This window comes from Paracoccidioides brasiliensis, assembly GCF_000150735.1.
Source record: "Paracoccidioides brasiliensis Pb18 unplaced genomic scaffold supercont2.2, whole genome shotgun sequence".
NCBI classification, from domain to species: domain Eukaryota; kingdom Fungi; phylum Ascomycota; class Eurotiomycetes; order Onygenales; family Ajellomycetaceae; genus Paracoccidioides; species Paracoccidioides brasiliensis.
Window position 1 is genome coordinate 3692730 of NW_011371359.1, and position 14821 is coordinate 3707550.

The 14821-nt window shown below is 44.9% G+C and overlaps 2 protein-coding genes across 2 annotated transcripts; both read right to left on the reverse strand.

The window, feature by feature from the left end:
- Positions 1-1153: 1153 nt before the first annotated feature.
- Positions 1154-3465, reverse strand: PADG_02367 (uncharacterized protein; the record flags this gene model as incomplete). The annotated part of the gene is made up of 3 exons (XM_010759039.1): positions 1154-2559; positions 2631-2890; positions 2957-3465. The coding sequence occupies 3 exons, from the start codon at positions 3463-3465 to the stop codon at positions 1154-1156; spliced, it is 2175 nt and encodes a 724-aa protein (XP_010757341.1).
- A 7750-nt stretch (positions 3466-11215) lies between these two features.
- On the reverse strand, positions 11216-11513 carry PADG_11418 (uncharacterized protein; the record flags this gene model as incomplete). The annotated part of the gene is made up of 2 exons (XM_010759664.1): positions 11216-11242; positions 11325-11513. 2 exons carry the CDS (start codon positions 11511-11513, stop codon positions 11216-11218), a joined length of 216 nt encoding a protein of 71 aa, XP_010757966.1.
- Between the last annotated feature and the right edge of the window lie 3308 nt (positions 11514-14821).

Consider the following 14821-nt stretch of genomic DNA (forward strand, 5'->3'; position numbering starts at 1 on the left):
CCCTTTAATATAGCTTTTGCATTCTCTTCTTGAAGTTCATTGCTCGAAGGCCCTTCAAAACGCAGACCCGAGGTATGCAAGACGATTAGATGTTTGACGTTTCGCTCCAAGCACAAAGGGCGTTAGAAAAATTTCACCACATGCGCTGTTGAGCAGCAACCGTTCGAAAGACCAGTGTTGATGTATTCCCTTATCCCTTAGTTCCTCGTTCCAGCCTGATTCATTTTCTAGATCCATCATGTTGCTAAAATAGTTTCCTAGAAGGAACTATTCCTTTTCCAAAGGAGAGTTATTGAGCTGAGAGAGGAGAGAGGAGAGAGGAGGTTACTTATCATCCGTGGCGTTTGGACCTTCTTGGATTTTGAGAATGACAGTTATAGCGGTAGCTGCAGTGGAATATTGTCCCCTACTCTGTGGGAAACTAGTATGAATCGGTATATAGCGATCTTGCAAAGATTCTGCAGGTGACAGATACATACGGAAACCCACGGGTTGACAAGAAGTCAGGCTCTTACCACGACTCAAAAATAAATGCTTCCAAGCCCAGAGAAAATATTAACTGGCAGAAGGTCAGAAACGCCCATATTTAACTACCCAATGTTTATGATATTATAACATGATTGCATGGGGATGCAATGCAACGGAGCAATTTTGACAATTTTGATCCCCTGTGACTGGGAGGAGGTTGGGTTGATATTTTTGCTGGAACGAAATGCAACCTCAGCAAAGTCACCTATCTCACTCAAGCCGCCAACGGATGGTCGCTTTTTCCGATTAACACAATCAAGAAAAACAGGAGTGAAAAATTTTGTCCCAAAATTTTATTGGAAGCAGCAGAGTCTAGATGCTCTTTCGTACTTTGTTGTTATCTACTAGATATACAGTTAATCATGAGACATTCAATCAAACCTATGTGACAATTGAAACCTTAAGAGGACAATAAGGGACGACGAACGTAACGAAACCTCCTATCGATGATATCTGCTAAATATTTCCCTAACCAATTTCTCAAATGAACCATGCTCACTGTCGCAAGAATAAAGTTGGAATAAGGAGAGAAGAAGAAATAAAGGTCTGAAAAAACATTTCATCAATGGAAAGTGTCATATGTACGGAGAGGTAAGAATTTTTACCACTGCCTGGAGTGAGCCTCTCAAGCAGGGGGACTGGGAAAGTCTGTAGGCCCTTCTGTAACAACAGTTAGTAAACGAAGGAAAAATGTATGAAAACTAGAAATTTTACCATGTCTCGTGTAGAGCTTCCGTTCGACTTCATCGAATTTTGCCTTCCCACTTTCAACATCCTCTCGCGTAATACCCAGACGAGACTTAGGGAGCCCCATCGACAACAGGAACTTTACTGTATCAGTCCATTCAACATTTTTCCGCTTGCTATCCCAGTTCAGCTCCTCTGCCATGAGGTCAATAATGGTTGGGAGAGCTTCAAGAGAAGCTTGTGCGTTCAAGAATGCCAGTCTAGTCCTCCGCGCCAAAACGTCCACAGCTGTTTGTGCATATTCAACCCGGGTAGCATAACGGACCTCACCATCGATAAATGGGTATGGCGGCGAAATGCGGATTCCACGCACTGGGAATCGAGTATTTGTGGGCGATGACATGGCAGCGACCTCCCACGCACGATCACCGTAAGCCTGGGCGATATATTTAGCGACGTCTGTTGCTAATCCGAAGTATTGGATGAGGTTAATGAAGAGAGTTTTCGAATAGCCATGAGCGCCAACCAAGCGAATCTGATGGGTCTGGCAAGAACCGTCAAGGGAAGCTCCGTCGTCAAAAAGGCCTCTTCCGCTAATGTCTGGAACCTTTCTGTTGGGCCGTGGTTGTAGATGGAACACTTTGATAGCTTCGTCAACAGCTTCCTCGGCCATTCGGCGATAGGTTGTCCACTTCCCACCAGCACAGGTCAAAAGACCAGATTTGGACACTGTTATGAGGTGATTGCGAACCAGAGACTCTGTATTCTTAGCTGCGGGGTCCCGCACGAGAGGCCGGATTCCAGACCATGCCGCAAGAACATCTCCACGTCTCACATTGATGTCCGGGGCAAGATACCCCCGAATTTCATTTAGAATCCAGTTTATGTCAGATTCAGACGGTATAGGTTGGGGAGAGATTGCGGAGGGGCTGTCAGTTGTTCCTGCAATTGTGTTTCCCTGCCATGGAAGAAAGAAAATGACACGCCCGTCTGAGGTTGCAGGGTCGATGAGACCCATCTTAGCAGGGCTATAGTATCCCGGTAGAACAACATGAACCCCAGAGCTTGGAGCAACTATGTCCATCGCACTTTGATCATCCATCTTCCTAATGGAATCTGTGAATGGACCTGTGGCATTGATTATTCCCTTAGCCCTGACGGTTACTTCTTTCGCATCGTGTCCGCTTTTCCCTGGAATCAAGTCTTTGGCAATTGCTCCATTGAGCTTTCCTGACTCATCCTTAGTTAGTCCCGTTACTTCCATGTGGTTCACAACAGTAGCACCATATAGAGCAGCGGTTACTGCCAGGGAAACATTCATTCGAGAGTCGTTGTGAGCACCATCTAGTATATGCATTAGTTTCGTTTTAACAAGAAGCGTTTCCGGTCTTGGTTGTGACATGATCAAGTTTTACCATAGTAAACCAAAGCTCCGACAAAATTATCCTTTTTCAACATAGGGAAAGCATCCAGAGCTTTGCTTTTGTTGAGGAAATAAGAGCTCTCAATACCCTCAGATCCAGCAAGTAGATCATAGAATTTAGTTCCAGCCCAGAAATACGGTAACTGCCGCCACTTTTGCACTGGGAGCATAATCGGGAGCCACATTGAGAGGTGAGGGGCAGTGTGGAGGAAATACTTGCGTTCCCGTAGGGCTTCTTTAACGAGAGCATATCTACAAAGGAAGATCAGCAAGCAAAATTCCCATCAACGACGGGGCAAAAAGGCACTCTCGACGTACTGATTGTAGTCCAACTGCCAAACTGCTTTTTCCAGATAACGAACACCGCCGTGAACTAATTTTGTACTCTTGCTACTCGTTCCAGCACTGAAATCGTCACGCTCAATTAGAGCTACCTTTAAGCCACGAGAGGCGGCATCCAGAGCTATGCCAGAGCCGGTTGCCCCGCCCCCAATGACAAGTAAATCGTAAGGTTCGTTTTCATCTGGTGCGTTGGAGCTCTGGGAGCTTGAATATTTTGCCAATTCCCCAGAAAGCAACTTTGTGGCGTTTGTCTGTGAACTTCGTTTCAAGTCCTGAATCTGTTCAGCGCGGCTTTTGACACGCGGAAAACTCGGGGGCACTAGCTGTCCTCCATCACTATAGGACGGTGGTGGGACCGCCGCTGGGTCCGACCCGGGTAAATTGCGTGGGCGGTATGAAAAATAGAGGATACCTCCTCCTCCGGCTACAACAGCAATTGTATAAAATAGCGGCTTCAGGATCCGGCGTGACCGTGGACTAATCATGCTCTGGCAAATTCAAGAGGTAACGGCTTTGATAAACCAATATACCGCAGATCGATTTTGCACACAACAAAAGAGGAAATCTAGAACTGAACTGGGTAAACACCAGAGTAAGTAGACATACACTTTTACACCAAGCCAGGCGATGATAAATCAAGAACCTACTCTCAGCCTATATACCATGCAGATATCAAGGGCTGCTGGAAATAGGTGTGTGTTATAAATAGAAGTTGCTCTCAGAAGAAGCACACATGAGCTGCAGGAAAGCAGACTAAAAAAAACCCCAGTGTAGCTGTGGAATTGGGGACTATTAGGCGGTAACTAAATGAGAGAATGTAAAAGAAGTAGTTAACTAGCTAGTTATATCAAGTCTGGATAGTTATCAGTTACTGAAATTTCAAAAGACAAAAACCAGGTTGGTGACGATGACAATTATGGAGCGGCAAACTCCCCCGCCGCTTACGGGGAACTTCTTGGTTGACCTCATTAACCTTGGATTGACGCCAAAGGTTGCGTGCAAATACCCAGCAGCGGCCAGCCCTACGCCCGGCCATTGCCCGGGCTTCACTAACCGGAACAATCATTCGCCTAGCTAACCAATCACCATTCAAACAGCGCTTTCTAGCCGCGCGCTACTTGGTTAGCAACGTAGGACGATAATATACTCCACGATTCTCTCTTTTCTGATCTCAAACAACCTTTGGAACCAGGTTCAATGTCCATCTTGATGCCTCCGTTCAGCATTTAATTCGGCATTCATTTGGTTCAGATATTGCTCAGTCTCTATCGGTGGTTTCGAAGTCATGGATGCATCAATAGTTCAGTTTTCCCAGATTAACTTCCTTTTCAGTTGATCAGTATTTTTGTTTCGTCAGCAGCCCCAGTCGAGCTCTTCAAGACGTACATGCATTCGCTGGATAAGCGGTTTGTTGCAGAAGGAGGATTCCTTATATGCCAGAAATCTCCCTCCGTGATCCATGTTATCTAATGCCCGAGGGAATCCCTGATTATATGCCCAATCTCACTCCGTTTGATCGACCTATTCAAAAATCTTCGTTCCATCATTGTCACCCATGCACAGAGGTGATATTCCAAGGGTTGCCCCGATGCAGACAGATAAAGGCGTAACGGTATATCTTCATGCTTCATGCGAGCTGCCTGGTGCGACACTTTATCCTTCCATACCCTCGAGCAATGCCCTAATATACATGCAATCTGAGGCTCATTGTTAACCGGGTATCAGGGGACAGAAGGGCGAGTTTAAGCCATTCAGGTGTTTACATCCTCAACATAGGATGAAGAAGGCTTCTTCTTGAAGATTAATTTTCCCCTCGCCTTTCTCCTCGGTGTGGGAACTACTTAGTGCTGTTTAAATTGACCCTATCGGATGTAGTCGATCAAGCATTTTTCTACACGGGTCGTAGAATGGTGCTGGAGTTCATGAACGAAACCATACCACTTATTCCCCACCAGTCGCCAATCTGCATTGCTAGCTGTCCGTAAACGGTCAACGGATTTGCGATCAAACGATCCCGGAGTATATACTTTCTTTTATCAGAATCGAGTACGTGGGGAAATGATCCGGTGTGATTAAGAGGCCCTGACCTTGGATGATGCAGAGAAATATAACCCAACGGGGCATGAACATGGGATGTGGAAACTATCTTGCTTTCTCCTCATTCTATCGATTCTTGGTTTCAATTGAAGCGATCTCTCTTTCAAGCTGGTCTATTGCTTCCCATGACTGAAGATTGGTTTTCTCTTGGCTTTATTGAAAAGCACCGCAATTTCTTACATGTCAGGACGTAGTAAAATGAGGGCCAACTTGGCCATTTAGCAATTGAGGTAACATTCCTGCTTTCCACGTACATTGGCTCTCGACTCCATTACCCTCTCCCGGACCACAAGACCCTATGAGAGGATGCCATGAAATCAGTCCAAAGTTAAACAAGAACATATACCGGATTCAGCCAGGCGACCACTTAGCGAAGGCCTTTGAATTTATGACAGGGCCAGAGTTAAGCCACAACTCCGGGGCGCCGATCTTCCACAGGCATCACAGACATGGTCAATTTGGAACATTTTGGGCAGTCAAGGCAATCAGCCGTCAAAAAAAAAAAATGCATTATTGGTTTGACAAAGCTTTCTCGTTCTGATTGAGCTTCTCGGTTTCAACTTCTGTGGTATATCTTGCTTCACTATTGGTCTACTAAATGATAAAGCTTTTTGCATACGTTCATGAGGATCTCCAGCTTGTACTCCAGTATCGTTTGGGGCCTGCCTGATCTTGGTTGCTGGATCTACCGAGATGGTCTGCCTGCTCACACATGCATGCATTACATCAACTCAACCACCCACATCTACCCTGCTTTACTTCGAAGTGATAGAAAGTACTAATTTCCCTTCCCTGTTTGTCAACAAATTCGGTTACATCCCCAATTATGCAGAGAGCCAAGGGCATTGTTCCGGCTCATATTGGCCTACTTTGCATGCAACACCGGTACACCCCAACCTTTATTCCCCGATGTTGTCGACAGCCACGAAAAAAGAAAATCTATTGTGAGGCCCGGGCCCCAAAGTGCATACATACATTTTCAACCAATAACACCATATTATCCACCTCTTTTTCATGCCAGAATACCACACATGGAATAAACTCCGATTAAGCCAGTTGCCGTAACCATGTCGGCACGCAGCGAATGGCTGACGTTTGGTGTCCGGAGAAGATAACCATTCGGACAATTTCCTAATGCTGCAAGGATATCAAAGCATTCATAAAGGGATACTTTGCTCTTTTCAGCATATTGATTTAGATCTTTTCATTCGCACACGGAAGCATATTCCCCCGTGTGCTGGTCATATTTAAAAGGTGCAGTTGTCATGAAGATTAAGCCTATTATTCCATATTCCAAAGCCAACGCCTGCCGTCTTCTAGAAAACGGGCCGTGCCACCAAATGTTCCTTGGATGTTGGTTTGTATCAGCTTTGAACCCAACCCAGGGAGGAATCTCCTAAGGACATGAAAGAGGAAAAAGTATAAAAAATTCTCAAAAGAAGGAAAAGAGAACCCTGTTTCAAATTACGGATGTAACCCCTTCTACATAATCAACCTCCTTACTTTATATTCGAAAATCAGCGACTTTCCGTATTCTTTTATTTAATTTTTCCAATACTAACAGTTACTAGAGAACATATGCTTTCGTATCTTATTTGATAATAATCGTAACCAGGATTTTCGAAAACAATAACAACGAAGAGGTTTCAATATTGAAACTATATCAAGTTTCAAGTCTTCCCACTGCAGGCTAAGACACGGGAAGGTGATGGGCTGGAACAATTTAGTACGCGGGAAGATGCATGATTCCATACATCCAATTTTGCGAAATTTTTAAACCCCGGTTTTCTGTCTTCTCGATAATTTCCACTTCTTGGAGGCCTTCACTTCCATGAACTACAACTCTCGAATTATACCCCAACCCCGCTGGGAACTACTCTTGTATATGCGAAACACAATAAACACCCATGGATCGATCCATTTTGAGCTTAGTCGATGGAAGAAAGCGACTCATTGCTGCCCTTGGACCGACCTCGAACAAAGCCCTGACCCATTCCGTGTAAAAAGGGAGTTAGTGCTTGCAAACCTGAACTGGGTTCCCCAATCAAGAAACTGGCAATTATTTTACACAGTCTTCCTCGGGTTTCCATGATTCTCACCATTGCATCAAACTGACACATCCAACCACCGTGTTTTCATTCCACGACCCCAGACCACTGCCAACTTCATCCCCATGTCAAACACAAAGGAGCTCATTGAATGAGTGCCCCCTTACACTAACAGGTGGAAGTTAACTATGTAGCCAACTGCTATCATCTTCTCAGCAATTGTGCATCGGTGAAGGGGAGATAGAGAAGCGATCAGCGATGGCGAGCCCAATGACTTGCTGGCCCTCACAGACTCCGCGGGATCCGTAGAAAACTCCCGAGCATCAGACACGAACGCAGACATTCGCGCTATTCGCACATGTAATCAATAGTAGTCGCAATCTCCGTGACGGCAGGGCCTGGAACACTTTGCTCCAAGTCCGCAGACATCTTAATTTTCCGGATCATATGATTTCATCACCGTGAAGGAGATCAACTTTTCAACACCGCGAGAATGCTGTTGCATGTGGAGACTGAAGTCCGAGCTTCGTTAAGAAAACAAACGCAACAGCCCTAAGGCCACCTAGGCTTTGTTCGATCCTCCCATCGTCAAGGGCGACGGGGGAGGAGCCCCTCACCCTGCCTCAAAGGAGACAAGTATTTGAGGACCACAAATCCAACAGCTTCATCCCAATTCCCTTTTTTCACGATTGTTTCGATGATTTGTCGCTTTTTGCGCTGCCTCATCCTGCTCAACGTTCGAAATTGCTGTTAATTCTCCCATTGACGTTATCCGAAAAGCTTCTCCGAGTGCAAATGATATAGTTGTTTTAACTATATCACTGAGTTCTGTGTTAAGAGATTCTAATTAATAAATCATTATCGGGGTTAAAGTGGCAAGAACACTCCATACTCCAACAGTTATTAATTTTTAGATATCACGACTTCGTCCCAGTCGTAGCCAGAGACTTTCGGAATGTCATTATGATGCCAATGTCAGCGGCATATTATTTTGATAGGGATCATAGATCGCCAGTATCACAATGCGATTCCACAATTTCATAGCACAATCGAGAGTATCTCAAGCATTTCTGCTTGAAAGAACAACTTGCTCTCTTGGAGATTGATAGGAAGCTGAAGTCTGCCAGATTGATGAAAGACTGTTCTTGAGTCATATGCATAGGTTATTGAATAGCTCATCTATGCTTTTGTCCTGTCTTTTCCTCTCGCCATCAACTCTGCGGAATGTGAAAACGTAAAATGGGGTTTGTTCAGAATCAAACAAGGACACCAGTAATAATACAAGCTTCCCTGATAGAAAATTCCGCATCCGCACACGATTCTTCTCTCCACATGTATATACTCCACGGAGTTCACCCTCCACAGAAAAATGGGTTTCATCGTAAACCTCAAAAATACCAGTCTCCCCTAGCTTCTCCGGACCTCATAGATTATCTCTCCCACCTTCCCCGGCCCGGTTCCAGGCAGGGCAATTGTACATTGCCAAGGAGAAAAAAATTTTCAGGATTAACGTGATCAGCGAACATCGAGTATTTTCACACGAAGTGGTTTGTGATAGATAGCAGATGGTTTTGATTCAAGATCCGGTCAGATCGGCGGTGGAACTATGAGGAATGAGGGTAATCATATGAACAGGAAATAATACTGCGAGGTTCCACTCGAGAATGTAGGTGGCTAGGGGGGATAGTGGAGAGAGAGCGAAGTGGAAGAGCATTAATATGGCATGAAAAACTGTTGTGTCGCTAAGTTACTCTTGGTGCTCCACTTCACCCAAGTAAATTATTCTCATGATAAGTTTTTCTGAGGTAATTAGAATTAAAATACAGACTATAGTTCCCCACTTCTCTTGATGTCTTTTTACCAGATACCGATGTGGATAAATGTTGCATCGCAACAACTTTCTGCAAATTGGCCATTTAATTCCGCTTGGCATCCATCCATGGGCACCCCCAATTGACCACTTTCAGATTTCCCCATGAGCGAAGGAGTTACCTCGACCATGTCAAACGCTGAAACGTCAGAATGTCCAGGGAGTTTAATGAGGTGTTCGGGTTCTGCAATATCTTTCAAGCTTTCCCATCATTCTATACATACACACATCACCTTCGATCCGCCTTTGCCCCCCTTACCTACTACCCCTACCAGCTCCGCCACTTCCGAAGAAAAGAAAAACGGGGCATTCATTCAAGATTCCGATATGCACCTAGGCACCCAATATATGTAAAGCAGGTGGGCATACCATGCAATAGATTATTCCCTCTGCCTGACTCTTCTTTCATTCATCGTGTTCAATCCCATCAACTCCTGGCACTTATCACCCCGCTCATATCACAACAACCATTGATTCATCTGCACAGGGTGCAGAGAAAGCACATGTAAAATTTCCCGCGTAGACAGTATGCACTATACGTGCTATACGTCTCTGCATCCAGAGATACTTTTCTTTCGTAGTTACCAGGTGAGTTGTTAATAGATAGTCATCGGAATTGTTTATCGAGTCCGTGCAATCATCTCAATCGGAGCAAAAATCTCCTAGTTTGAGAAAATCTCACAAGTGCTGATCATCAATTGTTGATCATTCTTGAAACTGCAGCTGCTCCATCTAAGCACTTCATCTAAGGAGATGATGGGTTTAGAGGGTTTGGTGTTTGAAGATCTCGGAAAGACCGGCAAGTTTCTCCTGGAGTGACGATGATGAACGTCAGCGATGCACAAGGATTTGTCACGTCTGAAGATCAAAGAAAGACACTCTTAACATCATAAGAGTTTGGAGAATAATGAGAGTTGAAAGTTTCTGAGAATAATGCTCCCATCACATATCAATAGATTCATTAAAATAACCTTGCACCAAAGGAAAATAATCAGGATTCCAAAAGGCAAACGGCAGGACCTCCATGCTGAGAATAAAACTTGGTTTCCCCAAAAATCAATAAAGCTTGCCCGACAATAAGGAAGCTGGGACATGTTATATCAAAAACAATGAGATTTCCAAGTTCTTCGCCCTTGGGATTTGACGTTTGGGAATCGTCTCCCGACCGTTTCCATCGGAGCCATCCAGCTATCCGGATACCAGCATGACTCCTCGGGGAGGCTAAAGATCACATTGCGTGCCATACCATTCCACCTAGTCCTAATCACGTCACATAGGAGCTTTTTCATGTGCACGCATCCGTTTGTGCTTTTCGGTTTGAAATAAAATACGGAGATATCTGAGGTAAAGAAAGATCCCAAATTCTTCACCGAAGTAAGGAAAATGAAGAATTTTTACCAAGGCCAAAGGTCATCGAACGATCTTAATCGTCCACGATTGCCCAAACCCAATGGGCGCAGGTTAGGGTGAAAAACGCCAAATGCCAAGTAAGGGGAATGGGTTCTGGTGGTGCCAGTGGTTGGTCCATGCATCCACGCCTCGTATTCTTCCCCAGAAAATCGATCTTCGTCTCTGTTAGTTCAAACTCTCTCATTAACTGAGATACGCACATTCATTCGCCGATGTGAATTTGGAGAGAAGGGAGAAGAAACCTCGGATGGTTTGAGTTCAAAAAGTCAAGAGAAGGCCAAGATCTGGGGAAGAATCAAATGGTAGCCACATTGTCATCCGCAAATGTAAATTTTTTTTTTTCGGGATGTTAATAAATCATATTTGCTTTTGTTCGTTGTTCCCCAAAACTCAGAATCCTCCGTCCCATGCGTATCATGCATGATGCACGAAGAACCGAGGAAAATCATAAAGCCAGGGGCAAGAGTAAAAGAACTTTGATTTCCATGGTAATGGAGCAGTAGTGTTGCAGAATGCCCACACCCAAAAGCCCATGCTGTCGGTAACAGATGTCCGGGAGGAATGAAAAGTTAGCATCAGCCATATGTTCTTATTGACGTCAATGACGAAAGAGAGCGACAGGCGGGTTTGACTCAAAATTGAGGCATATCGTTGCATTGCACCCACCATCAAGAAATAGTGGTGGTGAGCTACCATACAACAGCGGAAAGATGTATCGCCGGACTAACATCCTTTCGTTTCTGTTATAACTATTTCTCTAAAGCTACTTGTAATTGTGATCATTTGTATCTGAGACAATAGCTACACAGCTCAACCGTTCGAATCTGGGAGGGTTGACTGGTATTAGTTAGTTGAAACCTGAGCAGATGACGAGGGTGGGTTAGACAGCCGGATCCACATTCTTGAACAAGACCCATACGCAAAGGTCAAATAGCAATAGATCTTGGGAATCAGCCGACTCAACTGAAGGCTCCTTAAATTCGTCAGTCAGTGACTTGTGGGGATTTTGGGCTTGGTCTCTGGACTGCCGCCCCTGCACCGTGCACCCACCCCCCTTCCCGGCTTGTAGTTGAGGGATGCAATCACAGCCACCGAGGAGGAAAATCATGTCATAGATGGCATGGAATGGCGAAGAGGAAGAAAAGGAGACGGATACATGGCCTGACCCTAACCGTAATCCCTCCTCCTTAACCAACAATACCAATCAACCCTGTCCCCATAATTTCAAGGGGGTAAAACGGGACAAAGTGAGCCCTTGGGTAAGAGACTACTTACTAAATGGCGACTGCAGGGGGGGGGGGATAGAAAATTACAGGGAAACCTGGGTAAAAACACACATCCAGGATACAAGTCTTAAGAAGTCTATAAGGAGGCGACTTGGCCAAAAAGAATTAGTGCAAGAGTTAGGCAGTTTGGTTGGATGCACAAAGGTCCAAGGATTCTCACGCCACTGTGCAGGTTTGACGGTGATTTCTAAGGCACATGCTGGACCCTGAAAACTCTGCGATGGAATGCAATCAGTAAGCTCCCATCCGGAAGACATGAAATCATGGTAGCTGGAAGAAAAAGTCGCTGCAACACGTAAACACCCTCTTAGAAAGAGGATCACCAAACCCCTCCCCACACACACACACACACACACTCTCTCTCTCTCTCTCTCTCTCTCTCTCTCTCTCTCTCTCTCTCTCTCTCTCTCTTCGCAGTTGTGATGATGAATACTCAGAGCAGATACGCTAGGTTTGAATCATCTGCGTCACCAGCTCCTAGCTGCTGAGATTCTTAGTGGAATCTAAAATTGGCACAGGCAACCTAACTTGCAAATCCACGATAATTAACGTTGGCGTGTTTGCTTGCGGGGTAGGGTGCTCTTCGTGACTCTCGAGTCGTGAGGTATGGATCAGAAGCGAGAAACGGGCGTCAATCTTGAGCTTGAATCAGGAAAGAAACGTTGGGATTGAAAAAGGGGGGGGGAATGGGTCAGTCGACCGCAAATGATTTCTGTAGTTCGCGCCAGGCTTCATTGGTCTCATGTGGTTTAGTTCCAAAAAGATGGTGAGAATTGGAATAAAACACACATCCTGATATGTGGTTCCTGTGTGCGGAGTAAGCTGCAACCCTAACATTTACAATATTAAGTGAAGCACAACTCAACCCTGTGGCAGCATATTACAGGTTATGGAGGATTGCACCGGAATTTCCAGCTAGCTAACAGGTGTTTTATGAAGCCCGAGTCCGTTATAAATCTCTGCATATGCTTGAAAATCATCATGGCTGACATGCCTTACTTCTTCAGAGGAGTTTTGAATATGACTGCTGAGGGAGTCTATGCAAGTTTGTAAATCTGTAGCTGTATACGTTTCTTGCGGTAGAAAGACGAGCAAGGTCGTGGAACAGGCAGCAGTTCATTTTCTCATTAACAAGACGAACCTGATTGTAAAACGAGACTTCAACAAGACAACCAAATCTAATATACGTTTCTTACTCCGTAATCAAAACTGTAATGTAAACTTTTTTCTTTCCATTAAATGGTTTTCACATCACATTTCTAACCTTAGCTGAAGAAGTGAATTTTGACGTCAAAAAACAAGCCTTGAACATCCACTGCTTGAAAGAACTTGGTGTCAGCTGCAAGTTCTCAAGAAAAGTGTGTATCAGCTGCAGAGAATGGTGATAGGCTGGCAGCTATCTTAAGTTGAACTCTGACAGCCGAGATAAGAAATAGTTTAACCAAGGCCCCACAGAGAAGTTTATAACATTTGTTGAAAAGTAAAAGAAGAAAAAGGAAATATAGTTTGAGTAGATCTTTTTCTGTTTGGGAAAATATCTTTCCTTTGCCTCCCTCTCCTTTTTTTGTGGGGACAGATGAATTGTAAAAGAAAGGGGCAGGAGAATAGCTACAGCAGGGTAGAATATAATGAAGGAAATGAGAGAGGGGAACAACGGAGACAAAAGAACCTTGGAGGATGATCCGGAGGTTTATGTCGAAAGTCATACTCCGTGCAACCTGTCAATGTGCCAATAACAAAAGAGCCTCACCGGCAATAGCTGCAAGAGGCCGAAGAAAATGAGCTTGTAGATACTTCCGGCGCAGGCAGCTACTTTGAGCATATGGGAAATTTTGACCGAAGCAGGTATATTGAGTGTCCATTTAAGGTCGCCAGTGGAGGAGAAACTTGCATACACCCATAAAAAGGAGATCCATGCACGCAGGAGAGAGAGCTACGAAGCTACTGAGAGAGCAAGACCGATAATCGTGATCACGATGAAGTAACTAACAGAAATAACACATATCATGACGATGAAAGAGGGATGCAAAAGTCCCTTCCAATTGATCACGCTTCTTCTTCTTCTTCTTCTTCTTCTTCTTCTTCTTCTTGCTGCGTTGAAGCTGTCGATGCTGGAGAAAAGCCTCCCATACAGTGCCAATGCAGGTATGGTTGGTGAGAAATGGAGAATATGGTCACAAACTGACATTGCACGGTGCATCGAAATTAGCTCTGAAAGCACGCATGCATTTTTTTTCTGTGGTTGCCGCTGCTGCCACGATGTCTTTGTAAAGGAAAAGTTAATGGAAGAGGGAAGCTAATCAACAAGTACGGAGCGAGCAAGCATCCCATAAACTATTCTGGTTTCAAGCCCAGTCAGATGTCACGAACTCCTCCCCGAAGGCTTTATTTTGCTTCCTCCAACCCTGGAACTGGGTTTGCAAAAATACACATTTAACGTTCGAGAGAAGCGTGCAAAGAAATGAGAACATCCCAACTCAGCATATACCCACCACTTCCTTATTGCCACTCGCTGCTACTCTTGGAACCTGGGTGTCCAACCCGCTACTGCGCCTGTTGCAGGACGCTATGTTGGCCTCTTTCATTACCACACAACACACACAACCTCTCTATCTCTCTCTCTCTCTCCAAACCCATGAAGGCGTCAAACAATTTATCTGCTCAGTCACGCATCATGTTCCGATTTTTCGCCTTTTCTTTCCCAATCACAGACCCGTCAAGGTCCAGGATATCTGAAGCTCCTGAGACCTTGTTTCTTTGGCATTCCCATCTTAGCCCTCTTTGGCCTCGTGTTACTGAATCTGCCTGCCTGCCTGCGTGCTGCTTCTGCGGTCTGAAGTTACCCATCTACCCAGTGGCAGCTCGGTTCAGCCTGCCTCCACTCCATGGAAGAGGCAATGATAGGCACAGGCAGACACAGGATATTGACTGACATTGCACTCTAAACATTGGCGAGCAGAGTGTTAGGCAGCTGAATAATAATAGCCGAGCAACGAACAACAACATTCATGCATTGGGTGGGATTCGAGGGGTTTACTTGAAGCTCTCATCTGATCCAGCTTGTGATGAATTTTCTGATTCGGCTCTAGTCGCTAGGGCTAGGAGCTTTAAATAACCAAGCGAAGAAAGA